General features: G+C 39.9%; 1 protein-coding gene across 10 annotated transcripts in view; it reads left to right on the forward strand.

The window, feature by feature from the left end:
• NCKAP5 (NCK associated protein 5) overlaps positions 1-19,798 on the forward strand; it is a 605,696-nt gene that overhangs the window by 297,008 nt on the left and 288,890 nt on the right. For all 10 annotated transcript variants that reach the window (XM_083581664.1, XM_083581665.1, XM_083581669.1 and 7 more), the window contains one exon: positions 4,871-4,934. In XM_083581664.1, the coding sequence (XP_083437790.1) occupies positions 4,871-4,934 (64 nt within the window). The remainder of the gene's footprint in view (positions 1-4,870; positions 4,935-19,798) is intronic.

Below are 19,798 nucleotides of genomic sequence, written 5' to 3' on the forward strand. Positions count from 1 at the left end.
TATATTGGAGCTAAGATGATACCTGGAACAGGACTGGTGCCAAGGATTTGCCATTTGCTGGGGCCCTACACCCCAGCAGGGAGGTCACTGACAAGAGACCCCTAGACTTGCTGCATTGAGGAGGTAGATTAAGTTGGTGTTTGTGGAGTGTGTCGTTTCAGAGGTCCAGCAAAACCTGGACTTGACACTGATAAAAGAGAGGTTAAGATTTGAGTACCAGTTCCCTCTACTCAAACTGACTGGTCCCATTTTGAGTTTGGTGCAGCTCCATTCAATCTGTATCTTCCTCAAAATAGGCCTTGCACCCTACCCATTCCTATTTCCTCACTTTCCCAAAGGAGAAGAGATTTTGTAGCGTGCACAACAAGCAGCAGAGGGATAAGTTGACCTGAGAGATCCCTGTGGAGCCTTAGCATGGCTGCACTGGGTATGCAAAATGTGACTTGCTGCCTGGTATTATGAGACTTGCATGGCAGTGTTCTGATCCAATGCCAGATCACACACAGAAGGAAGCTTGGGTTGGTCAGGACCATGGATAGTTCCAAGTTAGCCACTCGCTCCAGCAAAGGTTGAGAGCAGACTGAGCCTTTTAAAGCTCCTGCTCTTAGACTACCTCTCTTGGGTTCCACCGGCTTGTCACTAACTCTAGGTTCTTAAAGCCCATTCCTCTAACTGAAGAGGGGCACTCTGTTCCCTAGCCTGGTGCATTCCCTACATTGCTGGACTGTAGAGGTACTGGGGGAGGTATTTGGTTCCCTAGGTGAAGGTACCTGTAAAGATCCAAATTCTCGCCCTACTGATACAGGAAGTTCTTCCGGGGGCTCATATTCTTCAGCCTCGGACTTAGTTGTTTCCTGATCCTTCAACATCAGGTTCAGAGCATCTGATCTGTCTCCTTAGCTAGATAGTCCACAGCCTCTGACTCCATGTTGTAACCACTGCTGGACTCTGGGCTCGTAACATGCATCCATGGAGAAGATCTTTATGATTCAGTTCTGTTTTTTCCTTGTCCCTCTTCCTATTCACCATGATGTGGTCTCAAATAGCATGATGGTCCACTTCAGAAAAGGGTGTGTGTCTGTTGGCCTTTCATGCCCTGTTTAGTCTGTCTTCTATTACTGTTTTCCTTATGCTACAGAAGGATACATGGGTGTTTTATTGCCCAGGCAAATATATAGGGAGGAAGGAGACACAAATAAATTTTAAATAATATTTTGTTTTCATATAATTTGTGAAGTCCCAAGTCTAGCACTGTTGATTTCTATAGACGCTTTAAACTCTGTTTATGATCCTTACAGTTTGATATAGAACTTTAGCTAATGAATTATCCAGAATCACAGTTGACAAAACAGTTTGGTTGTCTTTTACATTAAGTTTTCACTTTTCTTTAATGTTTGTTTTAGAATGAGGGATGGACAATAATATCATATGGGACAAATCAAAATACTGGTGTCAGTATTTCATCATGGGGATATTGGACTGAATTTGGTTGACCCAGAAGCAGTTAAATTGAATCATAAGTGTAGTACTCTGAAACATTTTTAGTTTCAGTTGACTTAAGTTGACTTATTTTGTTTATAAAATCAGTTTAAAGAGTGTTGCTTGATTTTGTTTCTATCCTAAATGTTTGCAGGTGTTATTCAAAATAAAATAAAAAATCAGCTTTTGTGGTCTAACATTCAAACTTTTGATGCAACTTGAGAGTGCTGGATAAAACTGAGGATTAAAAAAATCAACAGCATTGTGTCAGAAAGTGAAATGTTATTAGTGAAGTTCAAATGAGGTTTCGGGATTCTCAAAGACTCTGGAGACATTTAGCTGCCTTTCCTTTCCTATGTAGAATTGAATAGGGGCAGTCAATCAGTGCTTTCACTTTCCTCACGGAATGAATAAAGCTGAGGCTTTTATTTACAGACAGCTGAGATAAAGGAAAGGAACTGTGTGGTGGCCTGCATTGTTTCTACCAGCTATAATCTAATGTTGCTTCCACAGTCCTCTTCCCTGCCCCAGATATTTTTTTCTGAATAAAGAGCTCAAGGAATAATTCCTTTGGCATTAGTTTCTTAGTCCAAGATTATTCACGTGTGTGAGAGTTGTTCCACTACAGCCTAAAAATGACTAAAGCAGCAAACCAGTACAGAAGCACAATTTGACCATTGGCTAGAACTAGCCGTACAGTCTATAGCTGACTGCTCAAAAGTAAGCCCCCTCCAGTTCAACTGGACATACTTTCAGGTAAGAGTGTATAGGATTGCAGGCTAGCTCCCCGAAACATGATCAACTGCTTTGTAATTTGCTTGGGTTAGCATTTTATGCAGGGCATCATTAAAAAACAAACAGTAAATGAAGCTGGTGGTTGCTAATACACTGTGAGGTGCTGAACTTGCAGTTTATAGATTGCCCTTTTTAATGAAATAGCATCAAGGTCTTAAAAAAAGTTTAGAGCATGATTTATAAATCTACTTTATGAAAACCCCACAGCCACAGAAGTTTCTTTTACCATGTACCTTGTTCGGTTAATAGCAAGAACAGAAACTTTATTCAAAACTTGAGAATCAAAACAATGGTTATTGTAAGTGACATTCAGTATTTATACTAGCTACAATTTTGAGATACTGAAAGTCTGGAAATGGAAATGGAGAACCATGTTTTCTTGACTCCCCCACCCTTGAAAAGCAAAAATAAAATAAAAATGCTTTTACCGGTAACTTGACTTGTAATTTTTCTTTTCCATGAAAACTCTGTAGAATTTGGGGGCATTATTTTAGATGGATCCTTAGCAAATTGGTAACAACAAGAACAACAACTTTACAAAAGGTATTCATACAAACTGAGAGCCTAGGTATGTGTACACAGTTTCTTTATGAAGTGTTCACATACACAAAATATGGCTTGATAATGAAGGGGAAACTGTATATAAGAATTAAGCAGTTTGCAAGGGTGGGTAAATTATCAGTCAAAATAACATATTAAGGACACAGAAAAGAATAGAATGAAGAGTTTTTAATTTGCATTACTTTTTTTAAAAAATAGAGGTTCCAATTGCTCTGCAGACATAGAGAAAATGGGCAATAAATATGTAAGAAGCTAATTTATTAACTTGGTTCCTGCCTATTATGGGGAAGACAAGGAGACTAGTTTGCTGTCTGAAGACATAACTTTTCAAACACAATGACTATCAGTTGCAATGTATCCTGTGGATCCTCATAAATCTCTATAGAGCAGGCTTTTTTATTCCTCTCTCTGCGGGCTTTTTTTTACCCACAGCTCTTCCCAACAGATTGGTTCACAAAAGAGCATTGCTGGCTCCGTCTTCTCACTCGTACTTTATCCAGTCCTACGCAGTGGGGTTCATTGGCAGTGAATGTGTCTAGGAAGGAGTTGCTGTCAGCATTGTTGACACTTTCAAAGAACTTTCTTGTAGAACTGTCAAGGAAGTCATTATGGTGTGCATTAGTTGTATCGTGTGCTTTTTAAGTATAGCAGTTGTTATTGGCAGTGTTGATTCCAAAAAATTATGTTGGTATTTGGGCAAGATACACTTAGAGGTACCGTTGACTGGAAGCAAGCTGAACAAAGTGATACTTCTCTCAGAGCTTCTTGAGTACTCTGGGCAAAGTGAGAATGGTCTTGGGAGTTTAGCAGGTGGAGGAGACTCTTGAGAGTCCCATGGACTGCAAGAAGATCAGACCTATACATTCTTAAGGAAATCAGCCCTGAGTGCTCACTGGAAGGACAGATCGTGAAACTGAGGCTCCAATACTTGGGCCATCTCATGAGAAGAGAAGACTCCCTGGAAAAGACCCTGATGTTGGGAAAGATGGAGGGCACAAGGAGAAGGGGACAACAGAGGACGAGATGGCTGGACAGTGTTCTCGAAGCTACCAGCATGAGTTTGACCAAACTGCGGGAGGTAGTGGAAGACAGGAGTGCTTGGCGTGCTCTGGTCCATGGGGTCATGAAGAGTCGGACATGACTAAACGACTAAACAACAACAAATCTTGAACTTCTGTGGAGCTATCTTTGCCTGTGAAACCTGTGACTGTTAGGGAAGAACACATGTAGGGAGGGAGCAGGAACATGGCAGCTAGTCCCACATGTATCCACTTGATTGTACAATCCCTACATGTGGTCATTTGCCATGTTTTTTGTATGGACTTATGTGTACAAACTTTTATGGACATGCGAAATGGGTATAGGGATGGCTGAGGGAACATGGAAAGACAGGCCCACATTAACTCAGCCATCTGTACAATTTCTATGCATTTTCAGGCTTGTGTACATGGTTTAGGAACAGTACAACTCCTGCTGTTCCCCAATCATGCATCCTGTTTTATTCTCTTAAGATGCTTTGAAATGAATTATATAGAGATGGAGTTTCTTTTTAAAAGAGATGGGTTATCATTTCTTCTAAAATTCATATTTTTGATATTGAAAAAGTTCATGTTTTTGGTCTTTAAAAAACACCTTTCAGTTTAAGTCTACTTTACTTTGGTTGCAGATGTTAGGGAAGTAAGTGTGTTATCACAGAGGAGAATAATAGTCATACACAGAGCCATAGACCATTTATTAAACAATACTGTATACCAAAAGTGGAGTTTTCACATACAGTTATGATCGCAAACCACTTTTGGGTTCCCACACCCTGGGAAATAGTAGGTGCTTATATGTATCAATTTCGCTGTCAAGAAATACAAGAAAAGCATACAAGTGCTTTAAAATATATGTTATAAAATATGGCAGATAAATCAGTTTCTGCCAAGGGGGGTTGCCACATTGATGAGCAAGAATGCTATGGTGACATACAAATGATACATTTTCCCAGCTGGTGAAAAACGAGCTCCTTTTTATGCTTTTCTTCTTTCCACAGGGAGAAGCTGTCTGTGGCTCGTCTACAGCAGGAAGTTGCGCGAAGTAAGAGTGACAGAACAATGGTAAGTTTTGGCTTTGCATTCGTGATTTGTCCTGTTCCCATTCAGGCTTCACACACACTGGCTTTGTCTGTGATTACAATCAAAATGTAAACGTACGATTTTACAGATGATGAAATCATAACACCGCTTAGAAAGAGATCACTTCTTTTGATAGCAGGAAGTGGTAGAGAATCCCAGGAAAACATTATCGGTCATCATAATGGCTTGCTTTGACTGCTGATGACCATATGAAAAATCATGCTCATTAGGTGCATAAATAGGCAATTTTAAGATTGAAATCAGATACACTTCATTAGTAATTAATCACCCAGTGCTAGCTATGGAGAATGGACAAAGAAAACCATGGAAACATGTGAAAGATTGATCATGCTCATTCTTAAGTCTTTCTTTCCATTCACCTTTTCCATACTCCATGGAAATCATTTTCCTGCTGTTACAGTGTGAAGCTAGAACTTGGCAGTAGCTTGGTTTATAACTGTGACCACAGTTTTAGTGAGCCTTCTTGCACTTTTTCTTTCTATACAATACCTTTCTGAATGTAGCCTGGTTGTATTGGTCTCCCCCGCCCCCCAGATGAAGATAATGTTCCTGTGTTGGCTAAGTGAAACCCAAGGATTAAAAACAAAAGGCTCCATCCCTCTCTGTCATTTCTCATACCCATATACAAGCATGCATTATAAAATGCAAACACAAGGTCTTGAACTGGCAGTCTCTAGTTATGATGGCCATCCAAGCTCTTAACAAAGGCAGTACTACAGAGATCAGCCAGTCCACGGTCAAGGAAGGCTGCCTCTTTACAGTGGTAGGTCAGGTGAGGTGACTGTCCCTGACTGCAGTTAAAGCATCAACTTTATTGCTTATTGATCTTCTCAAGAGATAGGCTCTTCATGTCTGCTACACTTTGCCTTTCCCTTTACAGGAGCTGCAATACACTTGATGGTCAGGCAATAGCACCAGTTCATATATTACTGCATTTAAGCAAACTGCAGAAATATGAGCGACCTACTTCTGATTCACTGTAAAATAAATTATATTTGAAGTGGGACTTATTTTCCTTGCAGTGATCTGGAAGCACACACACACACACGTTCGCATCTGTAAGTTCCATCCTAAACACTAATTGCATGTTTGTTGAAGTTGAGTTCTCATTTATTGGTATTTCATACTTCACTATCTTGTGTTTGCCCTTCATTTGTCAATTCAGTTTTGAATGCAATTATTAACACACCGTTTCTCAAAATATGTAACTTGAAAAAAAAGACATTGCACATACTTTTGTAAACCAAGAAATCTTTAATAAAAATATGTTTAAATGAATAAATAAAATCACTTAAGCAATAAGAATCTAAGATCAGATATGGGGGCTCCAAGTGTTGGTTGGCCAGAGGTGTCATTCATCTTTATGCCAGGTGTACACAAATGCTACCTTCCCCACTATTAAAATGCAAAACTCTCTTCAAGGAACTCCCAAGTGGGCAGAAGAGAAAGTGCTTCAGTTCACAGTGTGAAAACACGCATTGTCACTTCACAAATTTTCTAGCTGGTATGCAAATAAAAATGGAATAAATATAGTAAAATCTAACATTAAAATCCACAGCCACAAGTAGGCAACGCAAGAAAGGAAAAAAACAAGCCATGAGTAAATCCTGCCACACACAGAAAGAGCTGAAAACCACTAAAAAGCACCCAACTCTCATCTAGTGCAGCATGGGTTGAAGCCATACTGTTTTTAAGTGCAGCTTGTGGAAGAACTTACCTTCGGCATTGCACCCTAATACCTGTTTGGGCAGGTGCTGTTGTAAGGATTTGTCAGTTTCCTGAGTTTCATCACACCATGGATTGGCTGGAGCATGCCTTAGGCTGCTTGAACTGAGTGTTAGTAGTGACTGCTTGAACAGAAGCTGCAGCTGCAGCAGCAGGATGCTAATTGCGACCAGCGTCTTTCGCAGTTTAACCACTTGTGTGGCCTGGCTGTGGCAAATATCAGTGCTAGGCCCTCTGATGTTGACTCTTAGCCCTCAGGCAAGAGTAGCTGCACCCTGCTGCTCCTGGTGCTCAGTGGTAGGTCTGAACTCACTGAGGATGAAAAGCAGCAATGAGCAGGCACCGTGATTTGAAGCATTGGTCCCTTGCTTATAGGTCAGCACCAATAAATCCATTTACATGATTGTCATTTTCTACAGATAACAAGACTCTGGTTAAAAAGGAACCCATGCAACCTCTGGGCTAAGAGTCTCCTAAAGCTGTGTCTGAATGTAGACAATGGCAGAATGTAAGGATGATCTAATCAAATGATAAGGTGTATCTAATCTAATGATCCAATAATGTATATCTGGTCTATGATACACTGGATGGTTCTTGAATCCATTTTGGTAGACTTCCGTAATCATTCTATCAAGGAGGGTTCTTTAATATCACATATGTATTTGTTTAAATAGAAAATGGAAACTTTCACTGGAACTTTCCCTGATCAACACAATTCGTAAACAGATGAAGTGAAAAGGGCCCTTTTCAATTGTGACTTGTAATAGTGAATTTATTGTTGGCTTTTTAATATTTGCCACCTGTATCTCTGCAACACCTGTAGATCTGAAGCAAGAATGTGTAGCATGAGAACTTTTTGACCTCTGCGTCTTGCACTTTCCATTTGTCCCAAGATTTTCATGCCTGCATAGAAAACAGTTTCTAGTTTATACTGTTGCTTTCTCAACATGAATAGTGTTAAGAACATGCCGTGTGGGATTTTATTCCATTTGTACAAAGTTCGGTGTTAATCTCCCTTCTGACTATAACCAGCTGAACATTTCATCTGTAGCATTTGTAAGAAAGAAAAGGTTGTGACACTATCCCAGGTAGTACACTGGAGTCACTGCAGCAGAAATTAGTGGACCAGTATAACAGTAGCATTTGCAGCACACAGGTGGTTTCACATACCTGTCAAAAACAGTACATGCTCATACTCAGAACAAATAAGTGGCACCTGTATAATAGTTGCATTTATAGAACACATTTCTTGTCAGAGAGGAAAGGCTGTTCAAGTTTCCCTGTATTTGAATGTGACTCAGATTCATTTTGAAATGTCATGGTCCACTTGGCTCTGTCAGGAACTGGCATGGTTTGACAGCCCCAGATACAAGAGAAGGAGGAAGGAAACAGAAATGAGTAAGATGGGGGACTGGAAGGTGGGCATAAGATAATTATTTGTGCCTAAGTTGGTGAAAGGTGGAGTTTGGAAGGTTGTCCTTCTCAGTTTGCCATGCCTAGTGGGCATCTTGACGAAGATTGGCATCTTGAGGTTGCAAATACTGCTGCCATTGCAGGTTGGGACTAGCTATAGAACTTGTGCTGGGGCAGGGACCAGCACTACCTTTAACTGTCATGGCTTTCCCCCACAGACTTCTGTGGATTGTAGTTGGGTTATAGTTGGGTTAGATCAATGTTTCCCAAACTTCGGTCTCCAGCTGCTTTTGGACTACAATTTCCATTATCCCTGACCACTGGTCTTGCTAGCTAGGCATGATGGGAGTTGTAGTCCAAAAACAGCTGGAGATCCAAGTTTGGAAAACACTGGGTTAGATGCTGAGAAATCTTTAGCGCTATCACTTACAGAAATACAGTGTCCCAGGATCTCTGGGAAGAGGGAATGGCCTTAAATTTGCATTTATGGACATGTCCTTAAATTTGCATGTGGCCACAATTCAGCAGACAATTACATGCACATTATCGCTTCTTTTGTAGCTAGTGCTATAACTTGACACCGCATTCTTTCCTATGGTAGAAAAACAATAGTGTCTTCAGTGAAACAAAATATCTAATATAACTGAAGAATATAAGCAGCCACAATTATTATTATTATTATTATTATTATTATTATTATTATTATTATTATTATTATTATTGCATTGTTATTATTAATACCTGCCCTTCACCAGTATGTCCCAAGTCACATGTGTTTGTAATGATTTATATTTTAGCACAAGTCAGATTTTCAGTATTATTTCATCTACTATTTATGGCTCATACTCCTATTCTTTGCATATTTCAAAATCCTATGTCTCCTCCTAACAACATTAGCTCTTATTGCATTTTCTTTGTCCCATGGCCTGTAGCATAAATTATGGCATTCATGCTATTTATTTATGAAGGTTAAAATGGAATCAGTTGTGTGATATTCCCTTTCATGTTGGCGTAGATGTCACTAAGGGTGGGCCAGAAGCCCTTATTTGCTGTGTTCCCCACTGTGGGTTTAAGTGATACAAAGTGATTATCGTGGCTTCTTCTCTGTATCCATCTAATTCACACCTGCACCCTTTTGTAGAAACACACCATGTTAACCGAATATGAGATCCCAGCTGAATTGGTCCCCTCCCTTTTCGTAATCCTTCAGCGTTAGATTGATTTATGAATGTATCAGATTCTTTGTTAGCATGTAAACCTCTAATTAATTTAAAGCCCTCCTGGGAAAAATTAAAGCCCTGGTTAAGACTTTCAACAGGCTCAGATGGTGCTAATAATAGGAAAACAAGTTATATTAATGAGTTTCAATGTGATCATCCCTATCACTGCTGTACCATAATTTCTGGTAAAAAATATAGCCCACTATATTAAAAAAGAGGAAAGAAAAAGGTTGAGCATACAAAGAACCCTAAATAAATTGTGCTGTGCCATTTGAGATGCTACTTCTTTGAGTTCTTGAGAACTGAGTTATTGAGAGATATAATGAAAAGTCTAGATTATGAAAAGCCAAACCTGATTGTTTATCTAGCAAGATTAAACTTTCAATAAAAAAATGATGGAGGAAAATGATTTTTCCTGGGAGTTTTTGTTTAATAAGGTGCCCTTTTGAAAACATAAGTGTTACGTTCTGACTTCCTGATATATCAAATGGCGCAATTCATATGCCTTTGGATATGCTCCAGTTAATACGTATCTATTTTTGGGTCCTATGCCAGCCAGTTTCATTACACTGTGCTTATTAAAAGGATGCATTACATAAAAAAAAAAAATGCATTCACATAGAGCCATTATTTAAGTGTCACCTTAATTGGAGAATTCTGCTTTGCCTGGTTTGGTGGAAGGGGGAGAATAGTAATTTTCTTTAGTGAATTTACCATCTAAAAATATTTGAAATGAGCTATGAATGATACAGTACATTGAAAGGGGTTAGTTCTAGGGTCAGCAGAAGACTGCTAACTTGGTCAGTGCCTTCCTTTCCTTTGCATATGCTGAAAAGTCACTCTGGATGGTCCCTAATTTGAGGAATTTCCCACTGAAGCACAGCTATGGTGCACACTGTTCAAGGGAGTCAACTGTACACACATTTTGGGGGGAAACGCTTGCTGATGCAGTTTTGTCCCCACCCCTGTGTGTGCTCAGTCTACACACAAAATGACTGAAAAATGCTTAACTGGGCAAAAGATTAGAGAAATAGTGAAAGGTGGCTCATAAAGAACTAAAAACCAAGAGTTCAGTGAGACTCTGTTAAAATTGTATAGGATTAATGGTGGAATATTAAACTGGGGAAACCGTAGAAGTGTAAGAGCTAGAGCAGGGGTTGGCAAACTAAGGTCTGCGGGCTGGATGCGGCCCACTGGGCTTGTTAATCCAGCCCGCGAACCTTGCGGACCCTGCCGCCTGCTCAGTCAGTCCCCGCACTAAACCACCGTGACTGACTTCCACGGCGCTGGCACGGCTTCGGATTGGCTGCAGGAAGCTCCCGAATGCTGAAAACCCAGAAGTAAGTGTTCCAGTTTCCAAACATTTTTCAGAAGCTGAACATCTGATGACGCTTCCACTTGAGTGCAGGAAGCTCTCCTTGAGTGCAGTCGGAAGCCACGCCTTGGTTTTCAAATGGTTTTGGGAGTCGAACAGACTTCCGGAACGGATTAAGTTCGAGAACCAAGGTTCGACTGTACTATAATACAATTCAAAGCAGTTTCGTAATAACAACATAAAATATTATTTAAGATGTGCTGCATATTGTAAAGAGATGTTTTACATCGATTCATATCAGCTTTCTTGTAATGCCGGGAAACTGTAATATTTATTTACTTGGTGGTTGAGCAGGCAATTGAGCCCAGTTCAAGTCCAACATTTTGTCTGCTACAGCACTAATAGCACTACCCTTTTATGACATATATGTACAAAACCTTATACCCAATGAATTTGCATTCTTTCTGGAAGCATACCTCCTACTACCAGCAATAAGTCAAGGGCTTCTTTGTGATTGACAGTGGTTATGAATATATCTTGCAATCACCCATCCTTCACTGATCATGCTGATTCTATTGGACCATAGTGGAGAAAGGGCCATAGCTCAGTGGCAGAGCAACTGCTTTGCGTGCAGAAGGTCTCAGATGCAATCCCTGGCATCTTCTGAGAGTGTGAGAGAGACCCCTTTCTGAGAGCTGCTGCCAGCCAGTGTAGACAGAACAGACCTGGATGGAACATTGGTCCGATATATTATAAGGCAGGTTGCTATGAAGAGGCCTCTAAGGTATGTATGACTAAAGCTCAGTCGCAAAAGAGGGCTCATGTGTTGAGAGTTTTGTATTGTTTTTTAAACACAGAGTGTTTTCAATATTCCAGAGCACCACAGTAAGGGCAAAGTACTTACCATTGCTATAGAGGTTCCTGCTTTTATCGTTTAACCTTCTCCCTTAATGTCTGTGTATTTCTCTTTGCTATTGTAACTCTCTCTCCCCCCCCCCCAAATGCTATGCGACTTCAACCTCTTCTGACATTAATGCTGCTCCATTAATCAGCTGGCAGGGAGTGCATCTGAACTCTGCACAGTTGGCTGTGTGAGAGGTCCAGTGCGTTCTCTCGGCAGCGTGCTGGGTCTTTACTGGGGGAGTTGGGAGTTACATGCCTGCTTTTGAAATAGCTGTCTTACACATGGAAGCGCAATGTACCTCCTCCAGCTTGGAAGCGCTTTTCTATCACAGAGGAGATAAATCTGTGCAATTGCCTGGGGCAACTAGGAAGTCTGTTGATGCAAAAGCATTAAGGTCATTTGGAAATTGATGTTGTTTAGTAGTAAATGAAGTGTTAACAGATGAGATACAAAAGACTAAATTATCCAATTTTTAAAAAAGAGAATTTTCAACATTCAATGTTTTTGAATTGGTTTCCAGTAGCTGTAGCTTTAATAAAGAATAGCATATTCTTGTAAATGTCTGGCATTTCTTCTAACATTTCCCCCAGGATTGTTCTCCATTATTTTCTGCTTGCATAGGTGTGAATGTATGTATAACCCTGTTTTGCTAAGGTTAATTGCAGATTCATTTTTGAAATCAAATCCCATCCCAAAAGGAGAAGCATAGGTGAGGCCAGCAGACGTGTTGTGTGTATGTGTGTGAGAGAGAGTCAGTCAGTCAGTCATTCGGCCTTCCATAGATCACTGGGTACAATTTAGTGCTACCCACTTCCAACCATTCCATCTGCACAAATGTTTCAGGTTGCCAAGTGTAACAATATGCCTTCTCCCCCACATGCTATTTTGTGGGTTAGGTAAAGGTAAAGGGACCCCTGACCGTTAGGTCCAGTCATGGACAACTCTGGGGTTGCGGCACTCATCTTGCTTTACTGGCCGAGGGAGCCAGGGTACAGCTTCCAGGTCATGTGGCCAGCATGACTAAGCCGGTTCTGGTGAACCAGAGCAGCGCACGGAAACACTGTTTACCTTCCCACCGGAGCGGTACCTGTTTATCTACTTGCACTTTATTTCTGGGGTGTGGAGTAGAAGATGGGGGGGAAGATCCTATTGTGCAAGTGGAAGTCCTTGTATAGGGCTTCTCCTGATGAAGCAGGTTAGGAAAATCTGATTGGTTTATGCCTAGCTGCAATTGCTTAGAGCAGAGATGGGGGTATCTTGCTACCCTCCACATGCTATTGGAGTCCAACTCCCACCAGCACCCACTAGCCTCTGGCCCAGTGGTCAGAGATGATGGAGAGTTGTACTCCGGCATCATCTAGAGGGCCACAGGCTCCTTGCTCCTGTCTTCAAGAAATGTCAGCAGAACTTCCACTGTTTTGTGAAGCTGAATTGCTCACATATGTATCTAATCTCTGCAACAAGAAGGCTCATAGGTTTTTTTATAAGGTTGTTAGCAAAAGAGCACCATTCTGACACTTCTGAAAATGTTCATGTTATGAAATCTAGTTTGAATTTAATTTAACAATGAACATTAAATTATATTAACTCTTCGACAAAATGAAACTCATTTCCATTTCCTAATCTTTGAAATGACCTTAAATGCCACCCTGTCGTCTTTTGGAAGTTAGCTGCTAGGAATTTTGCAGTGTGGTGCCAGGAAATAAAAACCTGTTGCTGAATGACTTCTGTTTAAACTCTGTATCATAAATCATCCTTTCAGACCCTGACTCTATTAGGCCAACTTCTAACCCATATTGCGTTAACTTGGAAGTGCCCTGCTAGGGTTCTTTAAAAAGTACTGTACTACATATTTAGATTTGCTGCAATGTTACCACTAAAGCTGGAGCCACAACAGAACGCTCGACCTTTGCTTTAAAGCAATTTCATCTTCTACCTCATTTCCATTCACGCCCCCCTCCCCTTTGGATTTACCTTGCCTGTTTCTGTTTAACACTCTATTTCTGCCTCCTGCTGGACATCTCAGTCCCTTTTTTGTGGTAGATCACACTGTGCAGATTGTATGTTCTGCAAGCAATTCCTTTTGTTTTTTTCCCTTTGTAAAATTTATTTTTTAGCCTTCTGTTTAGATATAACAAGTTATAGGCTAAATAATGATGATGTGCATCCTGCATATTCAGATTCTGTGTAATCTAGAACCTCAGCAGACGTGCTTTCTGAAAGCTGCCCTCTTAGTTGCCAGATGGTTTCAAACTCCAAAGCATAACTCATTAATTGAACTCAACATTAGATTTTTCACCACTTTATGAAGATATTTATTGGTTTGGGGTTTCCTATCATCTCTAGACTTTAGGAAGCATATTTGTGAGGCACGTGTGACAGTAAACCACACTGTAGGACAGGCTTCCTCAGCCTTGGCCCTCCAGATGTTTTTGGCCTACAACTCCCATGATCCCTAGCTAGCAGGACCAGTGGTCAGGGATGATGGGAATTGTAGTCTCAAAATATCTGGAGGGCAGAGGTTAAGGAAGCCTGCTGTAGGACTTGCTTTGAGGAAGCCTGCTGTAGGACTTGAATAAGTGTGTACAGAAGTGGGCTTTAGCTTCTTTAATTTGAGAGTGTGATTGTTTCATCTTAAAAGGGTTAAAATAAAAAAGGATTATAAGAAACCCAGAAGCTAAGGGCCAAACCATCCTATGATACAAGAGATCCGTGCATATATCTCCTGTTGGATGCATGCTACTTTGGTGACCAGTAATGAGGATGGGGTTAATTTTAAGCATTTCCTTCCATGTTGGTTTCCCAATCTAAGCCTCCAAAGTAGCTATTAGCCCAGTGGAGGGGGGAAAGGCAATTAAATGTATTATACCTTTTCCTCCCATTTTTCCTGCAAAGTTTTAATCAGAGAAATAGTTGTTGGAAAAGATTGATCTCCCCCCACATCCAAAGCTGATTTGGGCTCTCCACTGCTGCTTTTAAGCATTGAAAAGAGATGTTAGGTGAGCTGCAACTTATGTCTAGTTTGAGCCTATCTTTTAAAAATTGTTCTGTATTTTTCAGGTTTTTAAAAGAGTTTCATTTTCTCACTATTTTCCAGGAAATGTAGAGTTTATCTCAGCAGTGCTCTACTTAATAGTAGTAAACACTACTCTTACTAAATTCAAAGTAAAAGTTTTGGCTTTGACAACCCCTGTAACTGTTAAATCATTTTCAGGATTAAAAAGCATCAACATACCTGATGCATTAGTCTTGTGTGCATGTTTCATGGATGCCTTGGTTTTCACAGTGTTTTTAAAATGAAAATGCACTCAGAGCATTATCACATTTAATGGAATGTGCACCTATTGTGGCTCTGTTTCTATTATTCCTCTTAAGAGTTTCTTCCTAATAGGCTTGCTTTAAAATAATACCAGCTTTTAATTTCCTAGATCATAGCTTTGTTTAGCAAGAGTCAGTGCTCAGCAACTCTTATATTCCACAATGATCTTATGAATAAATCCACTTCTTCATCTTCCTTTACATTTTTTAAAATTAAAATTAATACAAATACTAACTTGGTTTTTTTTCTCATTTTGAGCATGTAACTTATATTGAGTTTCAAGAGGAAACCCCCCCCCCCAATATTTTTCAAAATACACAGTTATCTGTGTCACCAAAAATGATCTTCAGAAAGAGAGGAGATGATCCTTTATAACTGGCCGGAATATTCTGTTTCCTGATTTTTTCTCCCTTTTTTCCCAAATTAATGAACATAAGATTTATCATAACATATTCATAAAATATATGATGAAAATTTGACCTGTTTATAGTGTGAATTACATTATTGAGTCTCAGCTCAGTAAGCAATAACTCTGGCAGTTCTTAATATAACTGATTCTCCTTTTCTTCCAGAAGAGGGAGCTGTATACATTTAAATAGTTCCATTACTAAAAACAAAACAACAACACACAACCACCTCTGTTTAAGTAGAATATTTATCACAAGTGATGATTAGATTTGCTTGTTGCATTTTCTCTATCACTATATTGAATGAATACTACACAGAATGTACAAACTTTTTTTTTTTAGTTCCTCTTTCACTTTGACAGCAGCATATGTCATATTGTATTAAAATATCAGCCTAGCATCAGGCTGAAAGACACTCTTGCAGCCTGATACTAGGCTCATGTTTCAAGAGAATGAGTTCAAAACTAGTATCTGTAGTGAAAATGCTATAAAGTTGCAGCATTGGTGGCATTCTTTAAACCCTATTGAATCAATTCCACTTTAATTTACAGTTACGTGTAAAATTTGGACACAGCACTTACTTATAAATCCCAACTTTCTTTAAAATGCTGACTTTCATATTTACTGGAGGAAAAACATGGGATATACTGTCCTTATTTTTAGATTTAGTTGGATGCAAGGGCTGTCTCTCAAGTCTTCTTGCTGGGAGCAAATAGAATTGAAAAAAGCAGCAGAATGTAATTTTGAGTTGGTGCTCAAGTTCACATTATTGCAGTACATTCTTTGCAACAGCTTTTTGAAAAGCATTAAATCTCTCTATCTCTTTCTCTCCAAGCACACACACACACCACCACCACCACCACAACAACAACAACAACCACCACACCAACAACAACAACAACACAAACACACCATAATTTGTATAAGAGGATAACATGAGGTTGTTAAGACCTCAGTGTAAAATACATATAATATTTCCAAAAGTACAGGATACAAGGTAAAAAAAAGTAGCCCTGAGGTAGAAGTTGACATTTATACATTAGATAACCCATGCAGAAGCTGATCAAGGGAAAGTTGGAGGGAGTTCCACACTATCCACTGGGTATATTTAATATCACAGAAGCAGTTCCCTCTAGTGTGGAACAAATCCCATTTTATGGCTAGGAACAGATTATTCTGCCTGGGGCAATACCTCAGTAGCTAATAGATACGAAGCGCATAGACACTAATAATACTGAATTGTGACTACTTTAATTTTAAAAGGTTAAGCTCAGCAATCCAGAGCCCTCCCCATTGCCCAGGGGCAGTGGTGTGTGTTGGAGGTAGGGTAGAGCTGGGTTAATGTTTTTATAGCAATGCTCTTTTTTAAGTGTTGGGAGAAAGTAAAATTTATAGACATTAGTTATTGTGGGGTTCAATGTGAGTTGATAGAAAAAAATCTCAACTAATATTTAAGAGCAATATTGTTGCATGAGGAATCATACAAGGGAGCTGTAATCATAGTATAAGTTTCCATATTATAGCATTCAAAAAAAGTATCTTAATTTTCAGAATATTACGTGGGTTAAACCAGTGTCACCTCTTCTGTCAAATTATGCACCACTTGATCGGATTACTTTGAGATTGTACAAAAATCATTTAATTAAATGCTTGTTTATTTAAAATATTTATTATCTTCCCTGCATACTGTGATCTCCAGGCGCAGGGAACAATAAAAGCATGTTAATAGAACCTATTTACAACAAATAAAATTAACAAAAAACATCAGAGGCATAATTCACCTTTCAGGTTTCTTATTTACCTGGAACCAAGCAAGCAAGCCTCATTTGTTCAGCTGCTATTGCTCATTTCTTTTTCTGTAGCCTTCTTATGTGTTCAAGGTCAGGCCTTCAGCTGACTGATAAGAATTTGAAAACACAGATTTATGCTACTCGCAGATGTTTGACCCCAATGTCCTACCCGTGCCGTATTGCTATACGTGCATGTGGTTTTTCAATTATCAAACTAATATATGTATCGTTGTATAATGCAGCCTGCAGTTTCTCATCAGTGCTACTTGTGAGGAACTTGAGAGCTCTTTACTAATTCAATTTTGTTATCCTAACAATAACAGTAACAAATACTGCAGATTTCTGTGGAACCACATTTCTCGCTAGCTCAAGGAAGTTGTGCTATAAAAGTGGGTCAAGATTTATTTTCAGTGTTAAAACAAATTCCCATCCCCTCTAGTGTTCAGTTAAGTGTTCTGATCTACCCAGAGTTAGTCATTGCTTTTGGGATTATGAGTCCTGTTGCTTTCTGATTAGTGCAGCTACATCGGAATTCAGAAAACACATGCTGTGGAAGCTGCATTTGCAGAGTTCATCAGAATGTGGGGAGAATTTGACACTGGACCCATGGATAAACAGGCAAGCCACAAATGATGGGTTGAACATTTTATTTAAATTGCATCTGCTGGGGAAATTAGAAGAGTAGGAACCTAGCTTAACTACATCCTTGGGCCAGCCAGACCTTGCCCATTCTCAGGGTCATGACAAGGCATCACCCCAAAGCTTGGGCCCCACTTTGTGGTGAATAAGGATGTCTTCCTATCCCACCCTCGCCCAGTGTCCACAACTCCAGGCAGATGTGGCAGGTGAGCCTCAAGAACGTTCCATACCCAAGCTAAGGACCCCATAACCCTGAGCCCTTCACCTTCAAAGGTGCCTAAGGGTGATCACCTGCTGCCATATCCAAACTTTGCCTTTCCTACAGCTCCCTGCCAACAATGTAACCAATGTAACCATGAAACCAAATCAACCAGAAAAGTGCCCTGATCCACTTCAAGTTAGCCATGGCATATAGGAAGTACCATTGTTTTCAAAGCTATGCAATTTCATTTTATAAACATTCACTCGCTGAGTTAATCAGAATGTGAACACTAAACCAGAAGTATTTGTGCAAGAAGAGCCTACTATGCCAGCACTTTTTTGTCCCAGGGAGTTTGTGTTGCCCTCCTCTGACTCAAAGGACTCCAGTTTAAGAACTCCTAGTGACACCGCCGTCTTTCCTGCTCCATTGGAGAAAATTACTGCTAAAGCAGATTGGTCTCCTTTAACTAAAATGGCTCCTCTTATAGAAGGTGGAGGCAGTGACTTTGGAGTTGCTCAATCTCATGATGACTGCTTCTGTAACCATGTCTGCACTCTGGTCTTATTGACTCTCTTCATGGAGTTGTCCAGAATGCCACTGAAGTGGAGGTCACTTCTCAGAACAGAACAAATCCTATGACTCTTTAGTCAAAAGTAAGTTCGACAATCAGTGGTACTTATTCCCATGGATGTATGTTTAAGGTTATAGCTTTACTCACGACTAATTCCAGGGGGCTCAGAACCTATATTGTATCACAAATCAATCCTAAGACACTGCACTTAATATTTCAAGTAGGGCTGAAAAGGGGAATTTATTGTGGCCATTTCCCAATATGTAGTAAGGAACTTTTGTAAACATCTAAATCCTGGGTGTTTAATCTGTTATCCTCTACATGTTGCTGTAACTCTTGACCCCTGACCATTGGCCATGCTGGATGGGGCTGATGGGAGTTTGAATCCAACAGCATCTGAAGGACTGCCGGTTAGCTACCCTTGATTTAAATGACAGTGGGAAGCTTCTCCACATCATTAAATATAGTTCTTTGCCTTCACTGAGTTAACAAGCTCACCTTCCATTGTCAGCCTTTATGCTTGGCAGCCACACTTAAACCAAAGGACTATCACTTGCATCGTCACATAGTATAGTTCGGTAAAAGCATACTTCAGGTTTTTGGAACCCTTTACACCAAACTACTAATTCTCACTTTATAGAAAATGGAAATACTGTCCTGTTTGTGGGAAGTTAGTTAACAATGGGACAGAAGAGTTGTAGTGTTAGCTCTGTCGTTATGAAGACACCCCACTGATGTTTGATAAGCCAGCTGCGGCGCCTGTACAGCTTTCCAACTAAATCAGCAGGCTGGAAGCAAAAATACTTTCCCCTGCTGTTTTGTTTCACTGTTATCAAAAAGTTTATGAACACAAATGCAATTCATTTCATTTTAATAATTAGTTTTGAAAAACGGCAAATTCCAAGGATATATTTAAGTGTTTCTTAATTTATGTGTTAGGATGTGAATTAAGTTTAAAGCAGTGCCCATTTTGTGGGTACAAGAATTTCAGTGAGAGCTTACATATGGTGTGAAATTAAAGAGGTAAGCAAATTGCTTAGAGACACAGCAACCACTGATGTCACATTTCAGGAGTTGATGATATGGTAGAGACTATATGTTATATAGATGGTAGAGACTTTACTCTAGTGGGGGCCCATCTGGTGGCCGGACATGGAACTGGGAGTTGAAGGTTGACGTACACTAATTTCTGTTCACAGCCAGATGCCTTTAAGTATGGTCTTCTCCAACCATAGAAGTGGTTTGGAGGCATGAATATGCATCTGGGAAAAGCCCAATTCAGTTCTGCCTCTTTGGGCAGCCATTAACTCCCAACTGAAT

This window comes from Podarcis filfolensis, assembly GCF_964270895.1.
Source record: "Podarcis filfolensis genome assembly, chromosome: 1".
In the NCBI taxonomy this organism is placed as follows: domain Eukaryota; kingdom Metazoa; phylum Chordata; class Lepidosauria; order Squamata; family Lacertidae; genus Podarcis; species Podarcis filfolensis.